The 24672-nt window shown below is 46.7% G+C and overlaps 1 protein-coding gene across 27 annotated transcripts in view; it reads right to left on the bottom strand.

Annotated features, from left to right (window-relative positions):
• The window catches only part of TACC1 (transforming acidic coiled-coil containing protein 1), a 142810-nt gene that overhangs the window by 10850 nt on the left and 107288 nt on the right, over positions 1–24672 (bottom strand). For 15 of the 27 annotated variants that reach the window (XM_008273969.4, XM_070068562.1, XM_070068565.1 and 12 more), the window contains 7 exons: positions 23510–23570; positions 17438–17645; positions 13404–13456; positions 7577–7702; positions 5960–6036; positions 3911–3954; positions 485–645 (listed from right to left, as the gene is read on the bottom strand). In XM_008273969.4, coding sequence (XP_008272191.2) covers positions 485–645; positions 3911–3954; positions 5960–6036; positions 7577–7702; positions 13404–13456; positions 17438–17645; positions 23510–23570 — 730 coding nt within the window. The remainder of the gene's footprint in view (positions 1–484; positions 646–3910; positions 3955–5959; positions 6037–7576; positions 7703–13403; positions 13457–17437; positions 17646–23509; positions 23571–24672) is intronic. The other 12 variants (XM_070068564.1, XM_070068571.1, XM_070068570.1 and 9 more) reach the window with 2 other exon arrangements.

The following is a 24672-nucleotide window of genomic DNA, read 5'->3' as shown; positions in this document are numbered from 1 at the left end:
ATGCCTACTTAGGAAGGTAGTTATTTAAAACTTAATGGCAATTTCATTCCCAGACAAATTGGCTGGTCTCACTTTTATTTTTAAATGAAAGGGAAGATTTTTCAGTGCTGTAAAATAATATGCATATTTACATCTCTGTTTGAAATGTTACACTTAATTTCTTCTAGAACCTGCAGGTTGAATCTTTCCCATATGGAATCCCTTCTACTTTTGCTAACACTGAAAAAGTGAATTGCCAAAAAGAACGTTGGGTGGAGAGCTCCTGTGCTGTGCTCTGTGTTACACTCCGACCACGTCTGAGGCTTCCACTCGGGACCCGGTAGAGGAATGACCAGGACATGCCACCCAGTGAGTCAGAAGCTGCAAGGCCAGTAGGCCCTGTCCCCCTATTTCAAAGGTCACCCACACTTCTGGCCTATGTTTGGTGATCCCTTACCATAAGAGTACACCACCAGCTAGGGCTGGGAGGACAGGGACACACTACCTTCTTGAAGCCTTCCAAAACGCCTTTCAGGTTCTCATATCGCCTGAAGAGATCAGAAAGGGACCTCTCCACAGAGTTAAGGTCGGCCAGGGCCTGCTCCTTCTCCATGGTCAGCTGCTGGAAGCTCTTCTGGGAGGTCATGCTCGTCCTCTGTTCATCTTCTGGAGAATCACAAGTCAAAAGTGACGGCATGGAAGTTGTCCAACAGGTACCAAACAGAGTCAGGCAGTAAGTTCTAGTGTCCACAGCACAGCGGGGGACTGGAGTTCACTACAACCTTGTATGTATCTGACGAGTAACTCACTAGCTCCAAACCCAGTGATGGGAATGAGGGAAATGCTACTGACCCTGACTTGCTCAGCATACACGGTGTTTTAAGTACTGAGACACCTCACTGCACCAGAGATCTCTGCGGGCATCACAGGAGATGAAATGCTAACCTCCATGATTTAATCAGCACATGCTGTATCCCACAAAAGTGTATAATGAAAAATTCAAAAAGCATATAATGTCATGTTTAATAGAAGATAGCTGGGCTGGCGCTGTGGCACAGTGGGTAAAGCTGTGGCCTCCAGTGTCGGCATCCCATATGGGCACCGGTTCGAGTCCCGGCTGCTCCACTTCCCGTCCAGCTCTGTGTGATGGCCTGGGAAAGCAGTAGAAGCCGGCCCAGGTCTTTGGGCCCCTGCACCTGCATGGGAGACCTGGAAGAAGCTCCTGGCTCCAGATTGGCCCAGCTCCAACCACTGAGGCCAACTTGGGAGTGACCCAGCGTATGGAAGGCCTTTCTCTCTCTGCCTCTCCTTCTTTCTCTGTGTAACTCTGACTGTCAAATAAATAAATAAATCTTTTAAAAAAATCCAGAAGACAGTTAACAGCTTCTTGTTGAGGGCCAAGTAGTGTTCTGGGTGGTGGTGGGCACACAGCTGTGAATGCAGCAAGTTCCCATGCTCAAGGACTTACAGAAGATACCCATCCATTGACAAGAGAACCAGGCTGGGGAGAGGGCTGCTGTCTTTACAGACGGGTCTCCCTCAAGGGAAAGATCTGAGCAGAGGTCCCGGGAGTGGGAGCCACACAGCCACCTGGGAGGAGGACGGGACATGCACAGCATCGGCTGTGGCACAGGCCCAGAGCTGGGATGGCGGCAGGTGCTGTGGGCAGCAGAAAGACCAGGCTTGACTTGATTTGGGAGTCAGTCCTTACCACATTGACTAGAAGAGGCTCTACGGTCAATGCAGCATTGCTTTGTTTAAAAAAAAAAAAAAAAAAAAAAAAAAAAAAAAAAAAAAAAGGCCTTCCACAGAATCCACCACATGCCATCCTCTAAAACAAACCCAGCCGCAGCCTTTGCTCACTTTCCGGGGAGTCTGTGCATGCAAATTCACCTACTTGCTAAAATTTGTCTGTAACCCCAAAATCAACACCCAGGGACTTTTTTTGGCAGTCATTTGTGAACATGTACAGAGCAGCAAACAATTTTTAGTCACCTGATACATTCTCAGCAGAGGTCAAACAAGGCGACACTCTGCCCCCTTGTTTCCTGCTACAAAATAGTGTCCTTCTTGTGGTCTACTCAGTGTCATGTTTTTACATCTCTGCACTTTTTGCTGGTGATCTCAGTGTTCACGGTGGTCCCAAAGGGGTAGTGCAGGAGTGCTGTCTGTTGTCCCCTGGCTGCTGGCTGGCTGTGAGTTCAGGGTTAATAAATCAGTAATACAAAGCCATGTCCAAAAGTTCATAAAAATGGAATTAAAGGTATGTTGGTGGGGCTGGCGCTGTGGCACAGTGGGTTAAAGCCCTGGCCTGAAGCGCCGGAATCCCAAATGGGCACCGGTTCTAGTCCCAGCTGCTCCTATTCCGATCCAGCTCTCTGCTCTGGCCTGGGATAGCAGTAGAAGATGGTCCAAGTGCTTGGGCCCCTGCACCCACGTGGGAGACCGGGAGGAAGCTCCTGGCTCCTGGCTTCAGATCAGCCCAGCTCTGGCCATTGCGGCCATCTGGGGAGTGAACCAGCAGATGAAGACTTCTCTCTCTGTCTCTACCTCACACTGTAACTCTGTCTTTCAAATAAATAAAATAAATCTTAAAAAAAAAAAAAAAAAAGGTATGTTGGTACAAAAATTTTCTGAAATCCATGCTGAGATTTTTCCATAATATGCATGTGTGAGCTTTTGAAGATCTCTCCTATATATGCATTTCAAAAATTTTTTGTATCAAGATGAACTTTACATTCTTTCCTTACTTATTTGAGAGGCAGAGGCAAAGGGAGACAATCAGGCAGACGAGTTCCTATCTGCTGGTTCACTCCCAAAATGCCTGCAATAGCCAGGGCTGAATCAGGCTGGAACTGGGAACCCAATCCATGAGAATGGCAGGAACCCAGCTATTCGAGCCCTCACTGCTGCCTCCTTGGGTCTGCACTAACAGACAGAAGGAATGATTGGGAGCCAGACCTGAAGCTCGAATTCAGGTACTCTGCTACAGGATGTGGGCATCCTAGCCAGTGTCTTAACCATTAGGCCAAACGCCTGCCCCAGGTCTATCTTTTAAATCTATTTTCCCACAAACTCCTTGTACTCAATGAGGTGCCTAGGGGGCAGTGCTGTGGTAAGTTAATCTCTGCCTGCGGTGCCAGCATCCCAGATGGGCGCCGGTTTGAGTCCCGGCTGCCCCTCTTCCAATCCAGCTCTCTGCTCTGGCCTGGGAAAAGCAATAGAAGATGGCCCAAGTCCTTGGGCCCCTGCACCCACGTGGGAGACCTGGAAGAAGCTTCTGGCTCTTAGCTTTGGATCAGCCTAGCTCTGGCCATTGCAGCCATTTGGGGAGTGAACCAGCAGACAGAAGACCTTTCTCGCTGTTTCTTCCTCCGTCCGTTAATTCTAACTCTCAAATAAACAAACTTTTAAAAAAAATGAGGTGCCTTTAAACAGAAACAGGAGACCAGGCTATAAATTAATCAAAGAATGGGAACATCATGACCAGGGACTCATAGGAAGCCAACCTGGTATTCTCCCTAAGAGCCATGGTTCTTGGTGCAGTGTTTCTAGAACTCCCAGAGATGATGATGTGACACCGGCTGCATCACGGGCATCTGTGGGTCCTGCTGTGCTCTGAATGTTTGTGCCCTCCTCACATGCAGAAAGCTGATCTCCCAGGTGAAGGTGTGCCGGCCTTTAGGAGGCAAGGAAGTCCCAAGAGGGAAGTAAGAGCGAAGCAAAGCGAGGAGGCGTAAAACAGGCCCTGCCAGACACCAAATCTGCAGGGGCCAAAAGTGATCTTGGACGTCTTACCTCGGAAGCTCCGGGAAGTCAAGGCCTGCTGCTTAAGCTGCTTCAGTATGGTAGTTACTATGGAATAGCAGCCAGCACAGGGTATGACAGACTCTACAGCTGCATACTCGAGAGAAAAAAACTTGCTCCTTACCAATCATTTGAGCAATGGTCTTTTCATATTCAGCCACAATTTTCCTAAATAAAAAAAAAGTTATGATCAGAAGAGAATTTTCAAGCTATGGAACTTAGAGAAATACTGCCCCCAATAACTATATTAACGTATGCTGACAATTTGCATAACCCTTTTATTTGTGTGGGGCCCTCACTTTTTTTAAAAAAAATTTACATAAAGTTTATTAATGTTCAAGAAAGCTTTTTTAAAGACTTTATGTTTAGCAAGATTTTTATGATAGCGATAGAAACAAATGCCTTTACTTTTTCCTAGCATCTATTTGGATACCTCAGGGCAATAGATAACTTCAGTTTCGAAAAAACAATCTTGCACAAACTAAGTGAAAGACATCCTTCAGGGCTGCCTGAGAGATCTGATGAGAGTGCAGGCTTTCAGGGCCCTGATCCACTGGCATTTTGTGTCCTTGTTCCAAATGCATTTCAGTTATCTGAAGATTTTCACGGTGGCTCTCTTGGGTGCAGCGATGTCTTCCTGACTGGTGTCAGATGCTCTTCCCTGTGCTCGCCTCCCTCCCAGGCCCCTCCTTGGTGGCATCTGTTGCTTTAGACGCCATGTCCAAATTATTCTGGGTAGCTACCGCAGGGCCGTCCCTTCTACTTCATCAAGCCCAGCTCAGGAGATGCTCCGAAAACAAATAAGGGAGCCGTCCCATCAGAGTGGACACCTTTAAAACGTTTCCTGATCGCTACTGTGCAGTGTGAGAACTAGTCCTTTCTTCCCCCCCACCCTTTTTTTTTTTTTTTTTGACAGGCAGAGTGGACAGGGGGAGAGAGAGAGAGACAGAGACAGAGAGAAAGGTCTTCCTTTGCTGTTGGTTCACCCTCCAATGGCCGCTGCGGCCAGCGCACTGCGCTGATCCGAAGCCAGGAGCCAGGTGCTTCTCCTGGTCTCCCATGGGGTGCAGGGCCCAAGCACTTGGGCCATCCTCCACTGCCTTCCCGGGCCACAGCAGAGAGCTGGCCTGGAAGAGGGGCAACCGGGACAGAATCTGGCGCCCCAACCGGGACTAGAACCTGGTGTGCCAGCGCCGCAAGGTGAAGGATTAGCCTAGTGAGCCGCGGCGCCGGCCTCCCTTTCATTTCTGAGATGTACCTTTTGTGACTTCATGGCTCATAACTCTCCTTTCTAGGGAGTGAACAGAAAACATAAGATTTCAATTTAAAGTTGACTTGTTTCTTGCTAACAAACATTTTAAAACCTATTTGGTGGTGATGCAACCTGAAGTAATCGTGCATAATTAACTTTTTTTTTTTTTTTTTTTTTGACAGGCAGAGTGGACAGTGAGAGAGAGAGAGACAGAGAGAAAGGTCTTCCTTTTGCCGTTGGTTCACCCTCCAATGGCCACCACGGCCAGCGCGCTGCGGCCAGCGCACCACGCTGATCCTAAGCCAAGAGCCAGGTGCTTCTCCTGGTCTCCCGTGGGGTGCAGGGCCCAAGCACTTGGGCCATCCTCCACTGCACTCCCTGGCCACAGCAGAGAGCTGGCCTGGAAGAGGGGCAACCGGGACAGAATCCGGCACCCCGACCAGGACTAGAACCCGGTGTGCCGGCGCCGCTAGGTGGAGGATTAGCCTATTGAGCCAAGGCACGGCCCATAATTAACTTTTAAGAAGAGTACTCTGGGGGCCGGCGCTGTGGTGTAGTGGGTAAAGTCACCACCTGCAAAGCTGGCATCCCATATGGGTGTGGGTTCAAGTCCCAGCTGCTCCACTTCTGATCCAGCTCTCTGCTATGGCCTGGGAAAGCAGAAGATTGCCCAAGTCCTTGGGCCCCTGCATCCATGAGGGAAACCAGGAAGAAACTCCTGGCTTCAGATCGGTGCAACTCCGGCCATTGTGGCCAGATGGGGAGTGAACCATCGGAAGGAAGACCTCTCTCTCTCTCTCTCTCTGCCTCTCCTTCTCTCTCTGTGTAACTCTGACTTTCAAAATAAATAAATAAGCCTTTTAAAAAAATCAATAATGTATACACAGCTATTCAATCCCTCCCCCAAACCTCCAGACAAACCTCATCTCCAAGACTTCTTGTCGGGTCTCTTCGTATTTTTTCTTCCATTCGTTTGCTTCAATCTCTTTAGTGATTATCTGGATTATAAAGAGCTTGGTTTTACCTAACCAACTTATCACAGTTTGAATTAAAATGGGAGACTGACCACAACACACAGCCAAATTTAAAACAAGACATCCAATCCAATCTACATTAGGAATGTGAACCTCAGCATTTATGTCATATAGTATCCTCCCTCGTCCACACAGGACACCACCAGGTTCAAGAGAAAACATCTCCCAGGAATTCCAGGGCTACTGACAGGCTCTGTGAAGTTCACCTGGGAGCCTCTTACCTCTGTGGGCCCAGAACTCCGCTTGGCACAGGACAGCCAGAGCAGAGCATCTGGCTGGCGGAGTAGATGCCAGACCACCCGTCCTGCGTCGGATGACAGAATGGAACTGCTACTAAACCAGAGTATCAGAAGCTGGAACAGGCACAACGTCCTGCGCCACAGAGACTTTCAGCTGCTTGGGAAGAATGGAGTCGGAACAAGGGGCTCAACAGTCTAAGGCTGCAGGCTCGAGGCATCCAGCTACAGGACCCATGCAGACAGGCAGGAATCTGCTGGTCGGACTAGAGCCCACAGCCACGTTTGGGCTGCTCTTGCTAAGTGGGGACGTCAGCTCCATTTACCTGGGACGTTCAGGTACTGTGCACCCCTGGCTGCGTCTCCCTTCCTAATGGGTTCGTTCATGATGGGGGCCTTTCCTCGAGAGCTCGAAGGCTTCCGGAGGCCGGGCACCTGTCCACCCTGACGCAGTCAGTGCTCCCCGCGGGAGGAAGCTGAGGCCACTCTCCTCACTGCTGAGGCTCTGGCGGGCCTGCTCGCCGCCGCTCCCACCGCGACAGCAGGACGTGCCGCATTAGCAAACTCCACTATTCTAGGAAGCTTTAAAAGGCCATTGGCCAAGGTGCTTAACTACCCTTACTGTGGCATAAAAATAAAATTGCTATACCAAGGAATTATCTTCTGGGGAAAAAAAAAAGTGGAATCATGAAGAAACACACAGACCAAACATAACACCGCACAGACGACTCAGATGACGGATGCGTGGCAGTGCCCTGAGTATTTTCCCATCACTCAGGGAAGGTCCAGCCTCGATCAGTTTAGAACAGAGGCGGCTCAACGGACATAATGAAGGAACCCAAGAGTTGAACTGTTTGATTACAGAATGAAAGAGTCAAGTAGTAAACATTTTTGTGTTACTCCAATTGTAGCATTTCAGGAATCTTTAGCCATGAGCACACATCCTTCGTAAAATGAAGGCACCGATTCAGTTACATATGGGAGTAGAGTTGGCAAAATTAGACACTTGAAACTTCAAAGCCGAACCACGAAGAAGTACACAAAATTCTTAGGAATATTTCAGAACCACAGCTTTCCCCGGACACCAGAATGTCAGGGCTCCAGTGCCAACGCCGAGCGTTTGGCGGAGGCCTTGACCCGAGCTAAACAAGCTACAGGAAAGGGGAGCTCCCAGTCTGCGACAGCTGAAGCTGAGAGATGGCACCTGCCCGCTGGCACAGCTCTACCCAGAAGCAGGGCGACAGCAGAGCCAACAAGAAAGCCGTTACCTCTTCTCTTATCAGGGTGAGCACGGCCGTCTTATCGGATTCGCTGAGGCAGATCCCATCCAGGGGGCTCTCGCCACCGCAGGCCACCGACACAGGGGCCTTCTCCTGGGAGGCCTCGAGCAGTCCCTGTGGGGGAAGTAGACATGTTTAAGGCGCTCAGTCTTCAGCTTCTGAACCCCAGCTCTCCTTCATCCCTTCTTCATCACACTGACTACAACCTTTACAAACACGTTGGAAAAAAAAAAAAAAAAAAACAGTAGGAAGGAGGCTTTTGAAAAACACACACATAAAATGTTAGTGTGCAGCTTCATAGACCTCAGCCTGGGCCCAATACAGAAACCCACCTCTGGCCACAGTAAATGGAAATACAAAACTACTTTCCAGCAGCTCTCGGGGAGGCAGCTTACCATGCTGGCAGATGTCTGAGGTCTCCTGGAACCTCTCTGGTATTCTGGGAAAGGTCACCAGAGCCAGGCACCTGTACCTCCAAAATGGCCCCCAAACCCCCCACCCCCACCTCCAAGTTCTGATCCGCTCATGTCATCTCCTCCCTGTGGGAAAGGACCCAGTGCATCCCATACGGGTGCTGGTTCGAGTCCCGGCTGCTCCTCTTCTGATCCAGCTCTCTGCTATGGCCTGGGAAAGCAGTAGAAGATGGCCCTTGTCCTTGGGCCCCTGTGCCCACGTGGGAGACCTGGAAGAAGCTCCTTGCTCCTGGCTTCGGATTGGTGCAGCTCTGGTCCTTGTGGCCAACTGAGGAGTGAACCAGAAAATGGAGGACCCCTCTCCCCTCTCTCTCTTTCTCTCTCTGTGTAACTCTGACTTTCAAATAAATAAACAAACCTTTAAAAACAAAACAAAAAAAGGCTCTGGCTTCCATGTATGACCGCTCTATGGAAAGGCCCAGGCAGCAAGGAACTGAGTCCCTGCCAATAGCCAGTGACCTACCTGGCTCATGCCTGGAGATGACTGTAGCCCTGGCTGGTGTCTTGATTACAGAGACCCAGAGTCAGCACCCAGCATGCGTGCCCTATGACCTCTGACCCACAGAAACCGAGAGGTAATTCTGTGTTTGCTGTTTTACCAGGCAGGGTGACTACTCCACCCCGGCCATCGGAGCACTCACTGTCCTGTGCCCTGTTTCTTTTCATGAAACTGCCTCACCAGCTTGCTGCAACAGGACCTGCCGGATGGGAAGGTAACACGCTAAGTGAAGCGGGCACATCTGGTTCATTCTGTTGCTTTTTAAAGTTTATTTGAAAGGCAGAGCGAAAGTAAAATAAGAGGTATCTTCCATCCACTGGTTTGGGCTGGGCCAGGCCAAAACCAGACCCTCTGGGTCCCCATGTGGGTGGCAGGAACCCAAGCACTGGATCCTTAGCAGGAGGCTGGGATGGAAGCAGAGGTGGGACTTGATCCCAGGCTCTCCAATATGGTGGCTTACCCCACTGCGCCACAACGCCCATCCCACCTTGTCACATTCCTGATTATGAATTAACACATTTCACAGTCTTTTCAGTTTGTGTTGCTTTAAGTCAGAGTCCCAAGGCCTAGTCAACTCCAGGAAGCAGCCCATCTGTCTCCTTGACCATACAGGAGTTAAGAATTTGGGAAATATGCCCTAAAGTCTTCTTAGTAAGGACTTTAGCAACCATTCTAGAGTTCAGCATCTCATCTGTTTGTGGAAGGAGAAAATGCGCTCTGTGTGCCTGTTTGTGTGACAACTCAATGTCAACAAATGCTGTGTCAGAGCAGGTGATGGCTCAAGCTGGGTCCTGCCAACCTTGTGGAAGACCTGGATCGGGTTACCAGCTCCTGACTTCCATCAGGCCCAGTCCTGACCACTGCTGGTATTCAGGGAGTGAACCAGCAGATTGGAACTTGCTCGCTCTGCCTCTCTGCTGCTTTAAAAAAAAAAAAAAAAATTTTAAGAGGAAAAAAAAGACTCCTAGGTAAAAACACTGCAGACCAATGGCTGGAAAACAACGTGAGACAAGGTCTTCCACTTACCATATTCCCTGGCCTTGGTTTTGTCCCAACCACTACCTAGCACTGGCATGGCACTGTAAGAGGAATGTACTTCAAAGCAACACAGAAAGACTTAAAGTACACACTGGACTAAACAGATTTCTCTATTCAACGTTTTGAACATTGAAACTTCTTTCTATGTTTACTCAACATTCTAAGAGAGCAGAAATCAGTTGCTGTCAGGAAGTTCAAACAGGGTTACTTTTAAAAGGCCACAGCACAGGGAATTTTCTCCATCAGCCAGCTTCCAACACAGGTAAGTGTGCTCCGTTCTCTCTGTATCACCCTCCTCATCAAAGCCACACCACACCTGCACAGCTTGGGTCTTCTGCACCACCTGTCACATCTTCTCCTTACAACTACTCTGACTCACTTCATTGGTAAGTTGAGAATCGGGGGGTTAAGCCATCTGAACCTGCGGCCACAGGAGCCAAGGCTTTAGCCCACTCCATGCCTCTCTGCTATTCTCACACACTGAAAATACTGGAAGTGCTCTCAGGGGGCCCACAGAAGGAACTGGTTCCCAGGGTGTGCCTGCAACACTGGCAGCAGAGGGCGCCTCGTCCTCTCATCAGTCCAGGGACAGACCTCACTGTGATGCTCCCAATTCCACAGGCTTTAGGTATCTTTTCTTCCCCTAACTCCTCGCCCAGCCTGCTACAGGCTCCTCCTCCACTAAGCCCTGAGAGGTTAGAAGTCGGCCTACACAAGTTGTTCCTTCTCTACCCTCTAGGTCTAGGGAAACAGTGTGGTCACAGCAAAACAGTGACTCATGAAAACGATTCAGAGGCACAAGCCATCTGCATTACAAGAACGAGAGAGAATAGGAAGTATTAGAGTGAATCATGTGAAGGTATGTTGTTTTGTGCAGTTCATTTGACAAATATACAAATGCATGTGTCATAATGAGTCACATAGGAGTTTTCAAAAAGGTCATGGATGGGGCAGACACTGTGGTGCAGCGGGTTAAGCTGCCGCTTGGGATGCCTGCATTCCATCTCAGAGTCCCTGGTTCAAGACCCATTTAATCTGCTTCTGATCCTGCCTCCTGCTAATGCGCCCGCGGAAGGCAGCAGATGATGGCTCAGGTACTTGAGTGCTGCTACCCATGTGAGAGACTCAGATGGAACTCCTGGTTCCTGGCTTCAGCACGGCCCAGCCCTGGCTGTTGGGGGCATCTGGGGAGTGAGCCAGTGAAATGCAAGATCTCTCTAATGCTACCTTTCAAATAAAATCTTTAAAAACAAAATAAGCATATCTTCATTACATTTTTCCACAAACTTTTTGAAGTATTCATATATGTACTGTCAAGATATGAGGTTTTTACTGCAGATCAAGATGTTTCTACCACAACTTCACGTACTCTCACAACGTTAACGGTCACCTATGTCCTAACTCTCAAAGCCAACCAGACTTTTCTTGAGCTCATGTCACACACTTACAACTGCCTATTGGATATAGAACTTAGGAAATGGCCCTACTGTATCTTGAAGCCACGCAGCTAAAAATGAACTGCACTCCTCCTCTCCCTTCCTATTCCTAACTGACGGATTCCTATACTCAGCACAGTATTTGTTGTGCTAAGTGCTGGGGTTTAGTGCAACATCTTGCAGAAAAGGCAAGGAGAACAAAGAAATGTCTCAAAGAATTCACAGAACTGAAAGAAATGCCATGGGATTAGAAAAAGTTCAAATGTGTGAGGGAAAGAGGAGACGGCCCCATTACAGAAGGCTGTGTTGGACCCAGTAAGAGTCTGACCTTCTCCTAAAGGGCGAGGTTTATGCAAAGAGTAACAAGATCAGTTTTGTGTTTTCTAATAAGATGAGAAACTAAGCCTGGGAACAGAAGCCTGGTTAAAAAACGGCCATGGTGTTTAAAATGGTACTGGCCACGGGCTCAAGAAAAGCCGATGGACTCTGGCCACAGATCTTGCTTGTGGACTAAGGAAGGGGCAGAGAAGGGGCAACGTGACTCCAGGTGTGTCGCCTAGACAGCTAGGTGACCAGTGCTGCCACCTGCTGAGAGAAGTCTCCTGGGGCAACAATGGCCACTCAGATGCTCCAGGCAGAAACTCCGGGGGATCCTCATCAGCTCGCTCTCACCACACCCACCCAGGCCACCGTGTGCGTCACTATGACACCAAGCAGTAGTGCTCTTCCTGCTACATCCCTCTCTACCTCCATCCCACCTGTCACGGGTCACAGCGCTCCCTACTGAACTCGCCTCCATGGCTGCCTACCACTTCTACTACAGATGCCAAACCTCCCAGCACTAGGACAGCCCCAGATGCACTTGCCCTTGCTTACCATACACACAGCATCCGCCAATCACACGAGATGATGAATGTTGACAATCCTTTAAGGAATCCATATTTTTTTCCAATCTATGCCATTCCACAAGCCAACTCTATAGACTGAAATTTACTTTCTTGACTCATCTGCCTGGCAAACTCTATTCTTCCTTTAAAACATGCTCAGTTGGAAAAACCTCGCACTGTATTACCAACTAACCAAAGCTAACCCCACCAGTAAAGGGACATGCTGGTATCAGTGCTGTCATCTCTGTGTCAACATATAAGCCAAACCAAATCATGAAGAAGCATTAGAGCAACCCAAATTGAAGGGTGTTCTATAAAATACTTGGCCAGTACCTTTCAAAAGTGTCAAAGTTATGATATACAGAGAAATAGGAACTGTCAGAGATTAAAGACGACAAAAGAAATTGCAATTAAATGCAATGTGGGATACTGTACTGGACCTTGCACCAGCAAAAGGATGTTAGTGAGTGGCTGATAAAATCTGCAATGTTTATATATTCTATAACAGTACTGTATCAGTATTAAGAGTATTAGTGGGGTCGGCGCTGTGGTGTAGTGGGTAAAGCTGCTGCCTGCAGTGCTGCCATCCCATATGGGCACCAGTTCAAGTCCTGGCTGTTCCACTTCTGATCCAGCTCTCTGCTATGGCCTGGGAAAGCAGTAGAAGATGGCCCAAGTCATTGGGCCCCTGTACCCATGTGGGAGACCTGAAAGAAGCTCCTGGCTTCTGATCAGCCCAGCTCTGGTGGTTGCGGCCAATTGGGGAGTGAACCAGTGGATGGAAGACCTCTCTCTCTCTCTCTATGTAACTCTTTAAAATAAATAAATCTTAAAAAAGGAGTATTAGTGACTTTGATAACTGCACCATGATTATGTAAAAATGTTAATATTTGAGGAATGAGTGAAAGATACACAGGAATTCTTTGTGCTATTTTTACAAGTCTAAAACTAGTTGAAAATGAAAAGCCTAGAAACGCATTCATTTTTAACAAGCTCAGCTTCAGCCTTCCCAGCACCTGCCACATGCTGCGTCCACGGCCCCTGGAACACGTTCTGTGATGACTGCTGGTTGACATCATGTATCCACCACCAGTACATCTTCATAAATATACTAGAAATTATTATGTGATGTAAAAGGTCACAATGAAAAAGTAAGAAGAAACTGGTAAAGTTAATTTTAACAACATGGTTTAGCTAACCCAACATATCTGAAAAATTACTGTCTTAACACGTAGTCAATATAAAGAGTCCTTGAGACATTTCTTTTTGTATGAAGTCTTCAAAAACTGGTTGCACTTTGGATGTCTGGGGACACCTCAAGTCAGGCTGGCTATCGTGCTCTGCCAGTGAAGAAACGTTCTAATGTTTTATCCCATCAGCTAACACAAACTAGAATTCATTTAGTGAATTAATGCGGCCTTCAAAACAGATACTGCAAAGAAACTCGACTTCCACCCCGTCCCTCCAAGCTGAGGAACTCACAGGCACAGCACAGCCGTCTTTTTCCATCTTCCGGCACGCCTCTCTCTCTAGGCCTGAAACACAGAAATCATCTTTAGTTAGCCCAAGAAGCCAGTGCCTTTTCTTCCTCATGACATCCTCTTGGACCAGAATGACTGCAAACACAGACAGCATTTCTGGATTTTAAAAGGAGCACTGGTTCTGCTGAGCCCTGTGAAGTTCAGTGTTAAAATTCCACAACATTCAGAAGGAAGGGGAGGACAAGGTTAGTCAGCCAGTGACACTTTCAGGAGCAAGGAACAGCAAAGGCTGCCCCCTTGTGTCCACAAAAAGTTTAGCAGATGCGTTGTCCTAACCATGGATTATTCCATAACGAGGAAAAGACTGAATGCCATTTTACTACTCAGTCTCAGTGAATTTAATTTCCAGCCCAGAAGGGGGCCTTCAATCCACTTAGTGTAACAGATAAGGCAATAAGGTTTACTTTAATGCCTGCAAAACTGAAGTCGTTGGCCTTTCCACACTCTTCAAATTGGTTTCCTGTCTCACATCTATCTTTTCCTCTACCACCAGAGACAATACTTGAAAAATAAAAACAGGGGTGGGCATTGTGAGGCAGCAGTTAAAGACGCCACTTGTGATACCTGCATCCCACACTGAAATGCCTGAATTCAAGTCCCTGCTGTTTTCCCTCCAGCATCCTGCTAATGTGCACCCTGGAAGGCAGCAGGTGATGGCTCAAGTACTTGGGTCCCTGCCACCCACAGTGGCAACTTGGAATTCTGGGTTCCTGGCTTCCACCTGGCCCAGTCTCTGTGATTATGAGCATTTGAGGATTGAACCAGCAGATGGAAGATTTCTTTTTCTTTCTATGACTTTCAAAAAAAAAAAAAAAAGGCAATATACTCATTAAAAATTGAAAAATACAGAAAAACAGACGTTTTTAAACCTATAATCCTTGATGTAGCAATAACCAATTACCATTTCAGTGAACAGTTATTTAAGACACAAATGGGACCACTTCTCTGCCTCCCCCAGACCTGTAGGATCAAGTGCAAATTCTCCAGTCTGTGCTTGTTTCCCACTTCCCTGCCTGTACTCACACAAAGTGGGCATTTTAGCAACACGGAGGTTCCTTCCCACGGCTGTGAGTCTCATCTTCAGAAGAACATCCATGTGTGTATCCATCAAGACCCAGCTCCAGGGTCACTCTCCCCAGGAAAATCTCTGATTCACTGGAGAGACCCAGAGGCCGCCCCCACACTCCAGCCACCACAGGCTCTGCTTGTGCCCCCGATGCAGCTGATCGATCACAGTGTAACAGCTTGTTCAAATCTGTCCCACTTTTCCAAAGCAGACTGGCCTTTACTAACTGTGAGAGCCACAGCTCTCTAGCGATTTACTGAAGGCATTTCCTCCAGGGAGAAAGAATGTAATTCAGGGAGTATTGCCCGTGTGCCTGCGTCAGAGGAAATTCAAAGATAAACGTCTCATAGGCCCTAACCTCTAGAAGTCTATCATTTTCTACCCCTGTACAATAATACATTGCACTGGGCATCGTGGAACAGGAAGGGTGGGAAGAAATATGAGGGACCAGCAGGCATGGTAGGATCTAAGTAACCTTTGAAACTCGTCTGAAAGGATGGGCTGAAATTTTGTAGGCACTGTCGAAGGCAGATATTTCAAACAGAACGAACGAAATGCAGGAGTAAGAGTACCCAGGATTCACATTGGGTGCCTGGATAGGAGACAGATCTGCGGGAGCAGGCAGGACTGGAAAATAACCTGTTCACACTCCTTTCACCTGCTCCTCTGGTGGGATGGCAGAGCATGACTTTTACAATTCTAAGGGGGCTGGCGCTGTGGCATAGTGGGTAAGGCCATCACCTGCAGTGCCAGCATCCCACATGGGCACCGGTTCTAGTTCCAGCTGCTCCACTTTCAATCCAGCTCTCTGCTGTGTCCTGAGAAAGCAATATTGCTTTTCTGCACTGCTTGGGACACCCAGAAGAAGCTCGTGGCTCCTGATCGGCTCAGCACTGGCTGTTGTGGTCATTTGAGTAGTGAACCAGTCGTTTGAAGACCATTCTCTCTCTCTGCCTCTCTGTAACTCTGCCTTTCAAACAAAATAAATCTTTAAAAAAAAAAATTCTAGGGCTGGCGCCGCAACTCAATAGGCTAATCTTCCACCTTGCGGCGCTGGCACACTGGGTTCTAGTCCCAGTCAGGGCGCTGGATTCTGTCCCGGTTGCCTCTCTTCCAGGCCAGCTCTCTGCTATGGCCCAGGAGTGCAGTGGAGGATGGCCCAAGTCCTTGGGCCCTGCACCCGCATGGGACACCAGGAGAAACACCTGGCTCCCGGCTTCGGATCAGCGTGATGCGCCGGCTGCAGCGCACTGGCTGTGGTGGCCATTGGAGGGTGAACCAACGGCAAAAAGGAAGACCTTTCTTTCTGTCTCTTTCTCTCACTGTCCACTCTGCCTGCAATTAAAAAAAAAAATTCTAAGTATACAAAAGCCCACAAATTAAATAGGCTACATGGGGTCAGTGTGTTGCACAGCATTTAGGCACTGCTTATGATGCTGGCATCCCATGTTGGAGAGCAGGTTCAAGTCCAGGCTACTCTGCTTCCGATCCAGCTCCCTACTAATGTGCCTGGGAAAGCAGTGGAAGATGGCCCCTGAGTGGACTCTGCCACCCATGTGGGAAGCCCAGATGGAGTTCCAGCCTCCGGGCTTGAGCCTGGCCTAGTCCTGGCTGTTGTGGCCATGTGGGGAGTGACTGAACAGGTAGAAGATCCATCTCTGTCATTCTGCCTCTCGAATAAGTAAATCTTTTAAAATATATAAAGAAAAATTATATTAAAAAGGTGTGAATTTTTCGTTATGTTTAACATAGTTAGGAGCATGGTTCTAAAGTCTCCTCGTGTGAATTTTAAAGTCACACAGCCTGGGATCTAGAGAGGGCCTTCACTCTAGAATGATCTGACAAGCCCAGGTTTAAGAGGCTGCTTCTGCTCAGGTTCGTCTAGGTTCTTCAACAGGAAGGAAGGACTTCACAGGGCACTGGTCAATTTCAATCTACCACATCCGTGCCAGGAGCAATTTTAATAGTATGCTATAATGAAAACAGTTTCTTCACACTTCAGCACTGTGGCTGAAAAGCCACGGAACTGCTTCTGTTCGAGTCCAGGCCCGCCGTTTACTAGTGACAGGGTTCCATACACACTACCACAACATATGACACTGGGCATCTGGGGAACAGCAGGGGCTGCTGCCGTGAGCAGCCCCTGAAAATTCTGACCTTCCTCTGAAAGAGTCATAAAGAGCCTCATCCCACAAGGGTCCTTCCTGTGCCCAGGGGACAAGAATGTCCTTACCCCCAAAGACAGACACAAGAACGATCAGAACCAACAGGCCTTGCTAAACTCTCCCATGTATTACCATGAGCTCCATTCCCTTCTGCCGTCCAATCTTGCTTCCTCACAACTGTCCATAAAAGTAATTGCTCTTGCTAATCTGTCTCAGCCATGAAGCCTGCAACTGCGCAAGGAAAAGGTATTACTGTTTTCCCCACACTAGCCCAGGGAGCTTAGTCAGGTTATGTCACTCCTGAGTCTCACCCCGTTTCCCTGGAGAAAGGAGAAAGCGGCAATGCCCAGTGAGGAGCAACAAGTTCCCAGGAAGCACCGAGAACAAAGCCTGCACACAGAAAAGCACTACACATGTTAATTGTTACTCCTCTGAGCTTTAAAAATGAGCATAACCGCGACGAAAAAGAAAAGCCAAATGTACAACATAGTTTCAGGCCACTCTATGTACAGCCACATTAGCAGAATTAGGACGACATTCGAGCAGTCTCATCCACCAGTCTCTGGATACCCTGTTCCTGTTATCCATATGTCCCTAACTCTTGGATAAGCACTTTGTGAGTCACCATCCTGAATCCATCCTCCAGGTGACCCAATTCCCAAATCTCTCTAAGGTACCGCCTGGTGTAGGCTTTCAGGCATTGCTATGCTTATGTATGAGAGAAAGATGAAGAGAACTTCATACCTGCTTCTGAGGATGGAAACGCATGATTTATGGTAGACACGGGAACATTGGAACATTCAAAGTACTCCAGGTCTTCCTCTGGCTCACCTTTCCCCTCGGCCCCAGCCAATTTCTGACCACACGACGTGGACGCCAGCTTCTCCTCGTCGGTAGCGTGGCCATCCCTATGAGAAATGTCTGAGAGCTCGGAGATCACTGCTCCTTCGTCCTGCGTAATGCAACAGAGGAGAGGCTACCCTTCAGGAGGACACATGGGGAAGTGACATCGGGGACAGAAACCCCAGGGCTAGCCACTGACCTGGCTGCAACCAGAAGGAAGGGGAACCATTCAATACGAAGTGCTGCTTCTAGAACCTAGCTCCTGTAATTTGAGTCTGAGGTTTGAAAAACAGCTTCCCTGGCCTACATTTAAAGGCAGACAGTTTAAGTGGTCCAAGACAGAGGTTTTCAAATCTATTGCTTGTATACCTAAGTTTTTTAACTCCATAGAGCCCTATTGTATTTTCAAGTCATATTGGAAAACTTTCAGCATTGCAAAAGATACATATTTAGGTATCTGGCAAGGTCTAAATATCCAACCTGCATAGTGCAATCTAGTTACTCCAGTGCTTAATATCCTATGGCCCATTTTAAAACCATACAACCAGGTTCTTCAATAGTCACAAATTTACATTTTTCGTTTCCTTCTCTGAAGGTATATTTCCACTCCACTTCCATCAAGAAATTATTCCAATGAAACACATTTGTGTGATTCAAAATCTTCTTAAGGTCACTAGTCGTCCTTGTTGTTTAAAAATTCTCTTCTCTTGGGGGCAGGCATTTAGCAAGGTGGTTAAGACGCCCCTTGGGATGCCTGCAACCCATACTGGAGCGCCTGCATTCGAGTCCCCACTTCAAATCCCAGCTTCCTGCTAATGCACACCCTGGGAGGCAGCAGGTGATGGCGCAAGGACTTGGCCCCTGCCACCCCCTGGAAGACCCAGACTGAGAGGCAGGCTTCTGTTGCAGGCATCTGGGAAGTGAACCAGCAGATGGAAGCTCTCTCTTTTTGCCTTTCAAGTAAATAAATTTAAAAATGTTTTCTTTGACCGTAAGTCTCTAAGTGTTAAAAGTTTTTTCCTCCATTACAATTACTAATGCACAATTTGTTTTCAAAATATTACAAACACAAAATATTATCAAACACAAAAGAAAATTTTCAGACGGCAGAGGAAGACGGTGGCTGAGTTAAGATGGGCCAGGTGATCGTCTCCTTATAGACACTAATTTTAACAGTTACACTCATGCACTAAGTCACTTTTACAAGCACTAAGAAAGCCAGGTGAGAGACCCCAGTGCCAAGTGTTAGTAATAAGTAAGAAAAGATGTACAGGAGATGGCAGGAAGCAGAGTCGCCTGTGCCATCCATCCTCCAGCTCTAAGCATTATAGTGTGGAAAGAGATTTTACTTGGGAGAGGGAGCAGGAATTAAGACCAGACCATAGACTTGAAATTCAGCACCACTGCCACCATGATAAAAACCATTGTCATACAGGGCCCCAAGCCAGTACCCAAAAACTGAGCCTTTGGACCTTCCTATAACTTCTGGCAGACAGCAACAAGACTCCAACCTCCAGGATTAGGCCGCAGGAAGGGAAGCTTAGGACTTGACCTTGAAACCCAGGTCTCTGCAGTGAGATCCAGCACCTGATACAACCCAAATGCCTCCCAGGCCACTGCTTGCAGAGAGCCTCTCCACTCACCCACATCGGTTGCAGACCTGCTCCCAACGGGACACACTTACTTTCCACCATAAGGGGATGGACTTGTCTCAGCATGTATTGCCACCAGTCTTGCATGGGCCTGGCACGGACCCCCAAGACTGCATAGGGTCTGGTGACTGGGAGACCCAGAAGAGTTTCAGCCTAAGCATCCCTGAGAGACTGCCACTATTAGCCTTCCCTCAACCTTGAGCAGACAGCAAGCAGTCACAGGACTGTTTCTTGGGACTCAGTGCTAGGCTGGCAAAAACCAACTCTAACCAGACCCTTAATGGTCTCTATCCCCAAGTCAGTACCAATGGACAGTCTCTGGACCTGCCCTGCTGCCAACTGCAGCACTTTGTTCCCAGCCCTGGAAAAGTCTTTTAGGGATAGACTATCCCTGTTTAGTTACTGTCCAGTTCATTCTGAACAACACATCAACTATGGGTTTGGGAGAAATCTGGGCTTGAAGCATCCTCTATTAAAACACTGATAACACACCAACAATGAACTTGCAGCAAGCCTCCACTTGGGTGTCACCTAATGCTGAAATAGTACAAGTGTGCATAGGATCAGAGAGACTAAGCAGACTACACAGAGCACCTGGGACAGCCATAAACAAGACTAAGTTACAAAGACTGGACAAAATAACCAATTCTTCAATGCACATTCAACATCATATGCCAACAAGTTTCAAGAACTTTGCGGGGTAGGGGTGGGAAAAAAAGTATTGTGGTGCAGGGGGCTACGCCACCACCTACAATGCAGGCATCCCATATGAGCTCCAGTTTGAGTCCTTGTTGCTCTACTTCTGATAAAGCTCCTTGCTAAAGTACCTGGGAAAGCAGCAGAAGATGGCCCAAGTGGGCCCATCACTCACGTGGGAGACCTGGATGGAGCTACTGGTTCCTGGCCTTGCTTTGCAGCCCAGACTGTTGAGGCCATGTCTGAAGTGAACCAGTGGATAGAAGATTTAACTGCCTTTTATGTAAATACATAAATATTCAAAAAGCAAAACAGAAAAGAACTTTCAAGGAACCATGACCTCATCTAATGAACAAAATAAGGTGCCAGAAACCAACCAGACAGCCAACTGACATTTGTAAATTCTCAGATGAGGAATTCAAGATAGCTATTCTAAGGAAACTCAATAAATTTAAACAGAACACAGAGAACAATTTAGTACCTAACAGAGAGACTTGATAGAGCTGGTGGTAATTTTTAAATAAAATCCCTGAAATGTACACTAAACAAATTTAAAAACCTGAAAGAGGAGCAGGTGTTGTAGTGCAGCAACTTAACCACTGCTTGGGATGCTTGCATTCCATACTGGAATGCTGGTTTGAGTTCCAGCTACACTGTGCTTCCAATCCAGCTCCCTGCTAATGTGCCTGGGGGACAGTGGATGATGGCTCAAGTCCTAGGATTCCTGCCACCCCATGTGGGAGACCTGGGTGGAATTTCTGGCTCCTGGTTTTGGCCTGAGTAGATCCAGGTGTTACATATGTTGTGGAATGAACCAATGAATAGAAGATCTCTCTCTCTTGCTGCACCCCCATCTCTGTCACTTTGCTTTTCTTTTTCTTTTTTTTTTTATTTTTTATTTTTGACAGGCAGAGTGGACAGTGAGAGAGAGAGACAGAGAGAGAAAGGTCTTCCTTTGCCGTTGGTTCACCCTCCAATGGCCGCCGCTGCAGCCGGCGCACCGCGCTGATCCGATGGCAGGAGCCAGGATCCAGGTGCTTTTCCTGGTCTCCCATGGGGTGCAGGGCCCAAGCACCTGGGCCATCCTCCACTGCACTCCCTGGCCATAGCAGAGAGCTGGCCTGGAAGAGGGGCAACCGGGACAGAATCCGGCGCCCCGACCGGGACTAGAACCCGGTGTGCCGGCGCCGCAAGGTGGAGGATTAGCCTAGTGAGCCACGGCGCCGGCTCTCACTTTGCTTTTCAAATCAATAAATACACAAATAAATCTTTTTTAAAAAGCACAAGGAAGCTATCAATAGCAGAATCATTCAAATAGAAGAATTAGTGAGCTCAAAGACAGGCTACTTGAAAATATAGAGGAGAAAAAAATCAAGAAGAACAAAGAAAGTTTATGGAAACTTAGGAATAGCATTAAAAGAGCAAATATCCAAGTTTTTGGGGTTCAAGAGGTACATGAGAATAGTGAAGGGTTAGAAAGCACATTCAAAGAGACAGAAACAGAAAATTTTCCAAACATAGAGAATGACACAACTATCTAGGTACAGGAAGAATAGAGCTCACCAATCAGATTCAACTCATCCAAGTCTATCCCCACAAAAAAAAGTGACTCAGATAAACTCAACACATTAAAACAAAATTAGAAAAAACACCTTTCATAAGTAACCTTTTTAAAATTTTAGACCAATGATAACTTGTGTTGGTCTAAATAAATTATCTTCATGTTCTAGAGCCTGCACTATCCGGCTGGTAATAACTAGCCATATGTGGCTAATGAATATCTGAAATGTGACCTGTTTGAAACAAGATGTGTTCTAAGTCTAAAATTCATACCAGAACAAAAGACTTCTAAAGGCAATCCCAATGGTTTGTGAATACTTATCAGACAATAAAAATATCTACGTATATATTGTGTTAACACAACTCTGGGTAAGTGTTTGGTCTAATGTTTATGACACCAGTTCAGACACCTGCATCTAACACTGGAGTGCCTAGGTTCAAGTCTCGGTTCTGCTCCCCATTCCAGCTTCCTTCCAAGATACATTCTGGGAGACAGTGATGATGGCTCAAGTGGTTGGTTCCCTTTACCCATGGGGATGACCTACACTGTGTACCTAAACTCCTGGCTTTGGCACTGACATAACCTCAGCCACTGGGGCATCTGGGGAATAAACCTGTGGATGGGAACTCTGTCTCTCAAATTTTTAAATGTAAGTAAAAAGAAAATATGTTAATAAAACTAATCTCTGTATGTCTTTTTTACTTTTTATGTGATATAAATTTTAATTAAAAAAAGTAAATTTTATATCTATTATAATTTTTGCTATAATTTTAAAAGCTTTACAGTACAATGCTAGTTTGCTTAAGCAAACCAAAGGCAAATTTCTCACTGTTTTTGTGGCTTACATTAACAGAATTTGAGGGTCTCTTATACATTTGTTCAACAGATGAGTAACTCAGATTGTAAGCCCCACCCTACCCCCTTATAAAAAAATCTTGGATCACAGCAATCAAATGGGCTTGGGTTTTTTGGCTTTTTATTTGTGTTTCTCAACTTATTCATAGTCATCAATGGCTTATTTATTACTAGAATACAACAAGGGCCAGCATTTATTTTATTCTTGTTTTCCATATTTACAACTGTAATCACTAAGAAACTATATAGATGCAACATAAGAACATCCTGCAATAGAAGTATCTTTCAATTCTTTGTACTTCTTTCAAGTCATGTAGCAAAAAAAACTATCATCAAAACTTACATTTTAAGGTAAGAAATTTTGTTTTTATCGAAAAATTGCCTATCACTCAGTATTGAAATAAAAAGATGACCATTTTCACATAAAAAAAAGATCAAGGGGCTGGTACTGTGGCATAGTGGGTAAAGCCAACGCCTAGAGTGCTGGCATCCCATGTGGGTGCTGATTAGACTCCCGGCTGCTCCACTTCCGATCCGGCTCTCTGCTATGGTCTGGGAAAGCAGTTGAAGATGGCCCAAATCCTTGGGCCCCTGCGCCCACATGGGAGACCCAGCAGGGGCTCCTGGTTCCCGGCTTCAGATCAGCTCAGCTCTGATCATTGCAGCCAACTGGGGAGTGAACCAGTGGATGGAGGACCTCTCTCTCTCTGTTTGTGTGTGTGTCTCTCTCTCTCTGTGTAACTCTTTCAAATAAATAAGTAATAATTAAAAAAATCAAAACTTATTTTTAATGACCTATGAACTCACAAGTCAGTTCTCCCTATTCTATTAAAAGCAATGAAAAATTTAAGCAATTAGAAAATCATCTGACTTTTAAGAATTATCCAGCTTTTAGAGTCAATTCAAGTCTTCTCTTTGATGCCCCAAGGGTTTGCATACCCTGTGGTGATGCACTTTTGCATGATTTAGAATGGGAGTTTTAGTGCCCCATCTCCTAAAGGCGAGGGTCACTGTCAAAGGGTCCCCTTGTCTTCAGGGGCCTTCTTGGAGGATTTTAGGATATTAAGGATTTGGAAATTGGCCTCCTTAAAGTTGAGTACTCAGACACCCACTGGAAGGTCTTTGTGAATCAGCCCCCAGAGAAGGTAAACTCCCGTTGGGGGACCCCTTAGCAGCTAAGAGACATTCTGGTGATAGGCACAGACTTACCTGAGAACCTGCATCCAAAGCAAGAGGCTGAGTTTCATGCTTCTTCACCTTACAGCCACTCCTGGAACAGAAGAAGCACAAACAAACTAGTTTGCAATCACATTGACAACTTTCAAGGTATGAGATGGAGCAGAAAGCAGTATGTGCAGATAGAAGCCGAAGCACACAGCACCACGTGAATCACACATCTGCACATCAGAGATGAAGAGACAATTTTTATGTCTCTGAATCTTCTCACGAGAGACAGAGTAAGCAGAGAACCACAGTGAGGCTCATTTTCTGTGGGTTGTCAAATACCAGTATTCTGACCCCTAATGGTTTCTAATCCCAAAAGCCTGAAGTCAGGACAGCCTTAGCAGCTAGACACTCGGTTCTTCTCATCTTTACTTGCTTGGCTCTGACATGTCATCGTTAGAAAAAGCATCACGCTGGACCATATTCTTTAGAAGTCCTTTATTGCTAAAAGCCACAGAAGTCTCATAAGACAGCTCCAGTCTAGACCTGTGTGGTAACAGAGAACAACTGTGGTCAACAGAAAGTATGAAAACACTTGAGTAACCTGTTACCATTCCTATTAAATAGCAAGATGGAAGACGAATGCCGTGTACTGTGCAAAGTCTGGAACTGGAGAAAGCTTGGACCACCTGTTATTTTTGGGAATACAATTTGTCATCACAAGATTAACTCAGACTCTGTTGTTTTAATGACCCTAATAAAATTTCCAGTAAAAACACCACTCCAACTAAAAAGAGGGAAAAAAAGATACTTTTTTCCAAAGTTATTGGAACGTACGCGACTATTAGTTCACAGTTTTCTTTCACTAATGCTCTTACTAATGCTAACCTCAACCACCAAACTCAAGTTGACTCCAATAAAATTTATTACCTGCTGCAGGCCAGCATTTATCCTACCAGAACAGCCAATTATTCCCAACATTAAATAGCAGAGCAGTCCCTCAAACCACTGCTGTGATGATATTGGGGCCAAGCCAGCTCTGGGTATTGTCAAAGCACCACGCGACACGTGCCAAGCCAAGGGAGCGCAAGCTCTAGCATCTACGGTAGGGAAGGCCGATCTCCACTCCTTTTAGGTACAAACAATTGCAAGGCTAAGCTGACTTATGAAGTGGCAAATGAAATGCAGAGAATCATCAAACTCAGAAA

The sequence above is a fragment of the Oryctolagus cuniculus genome, chromosome 2, assembly GCF_964237555.1.
Source record: "Oryctolagus cuniculus chromosome 2, mOryCun1.1, whole genome shotgun sequence".
Classification (NCBI taxonomy): Eukaryota; Metazoa; Chordata; class Mammalia; order Lagomorpha; family Leporidae; genus Oryctolagus; species Oryctolagus cuniculus.
This window is presented reverse-complemented; position numbering and strand designations above follow the sequence as displayed.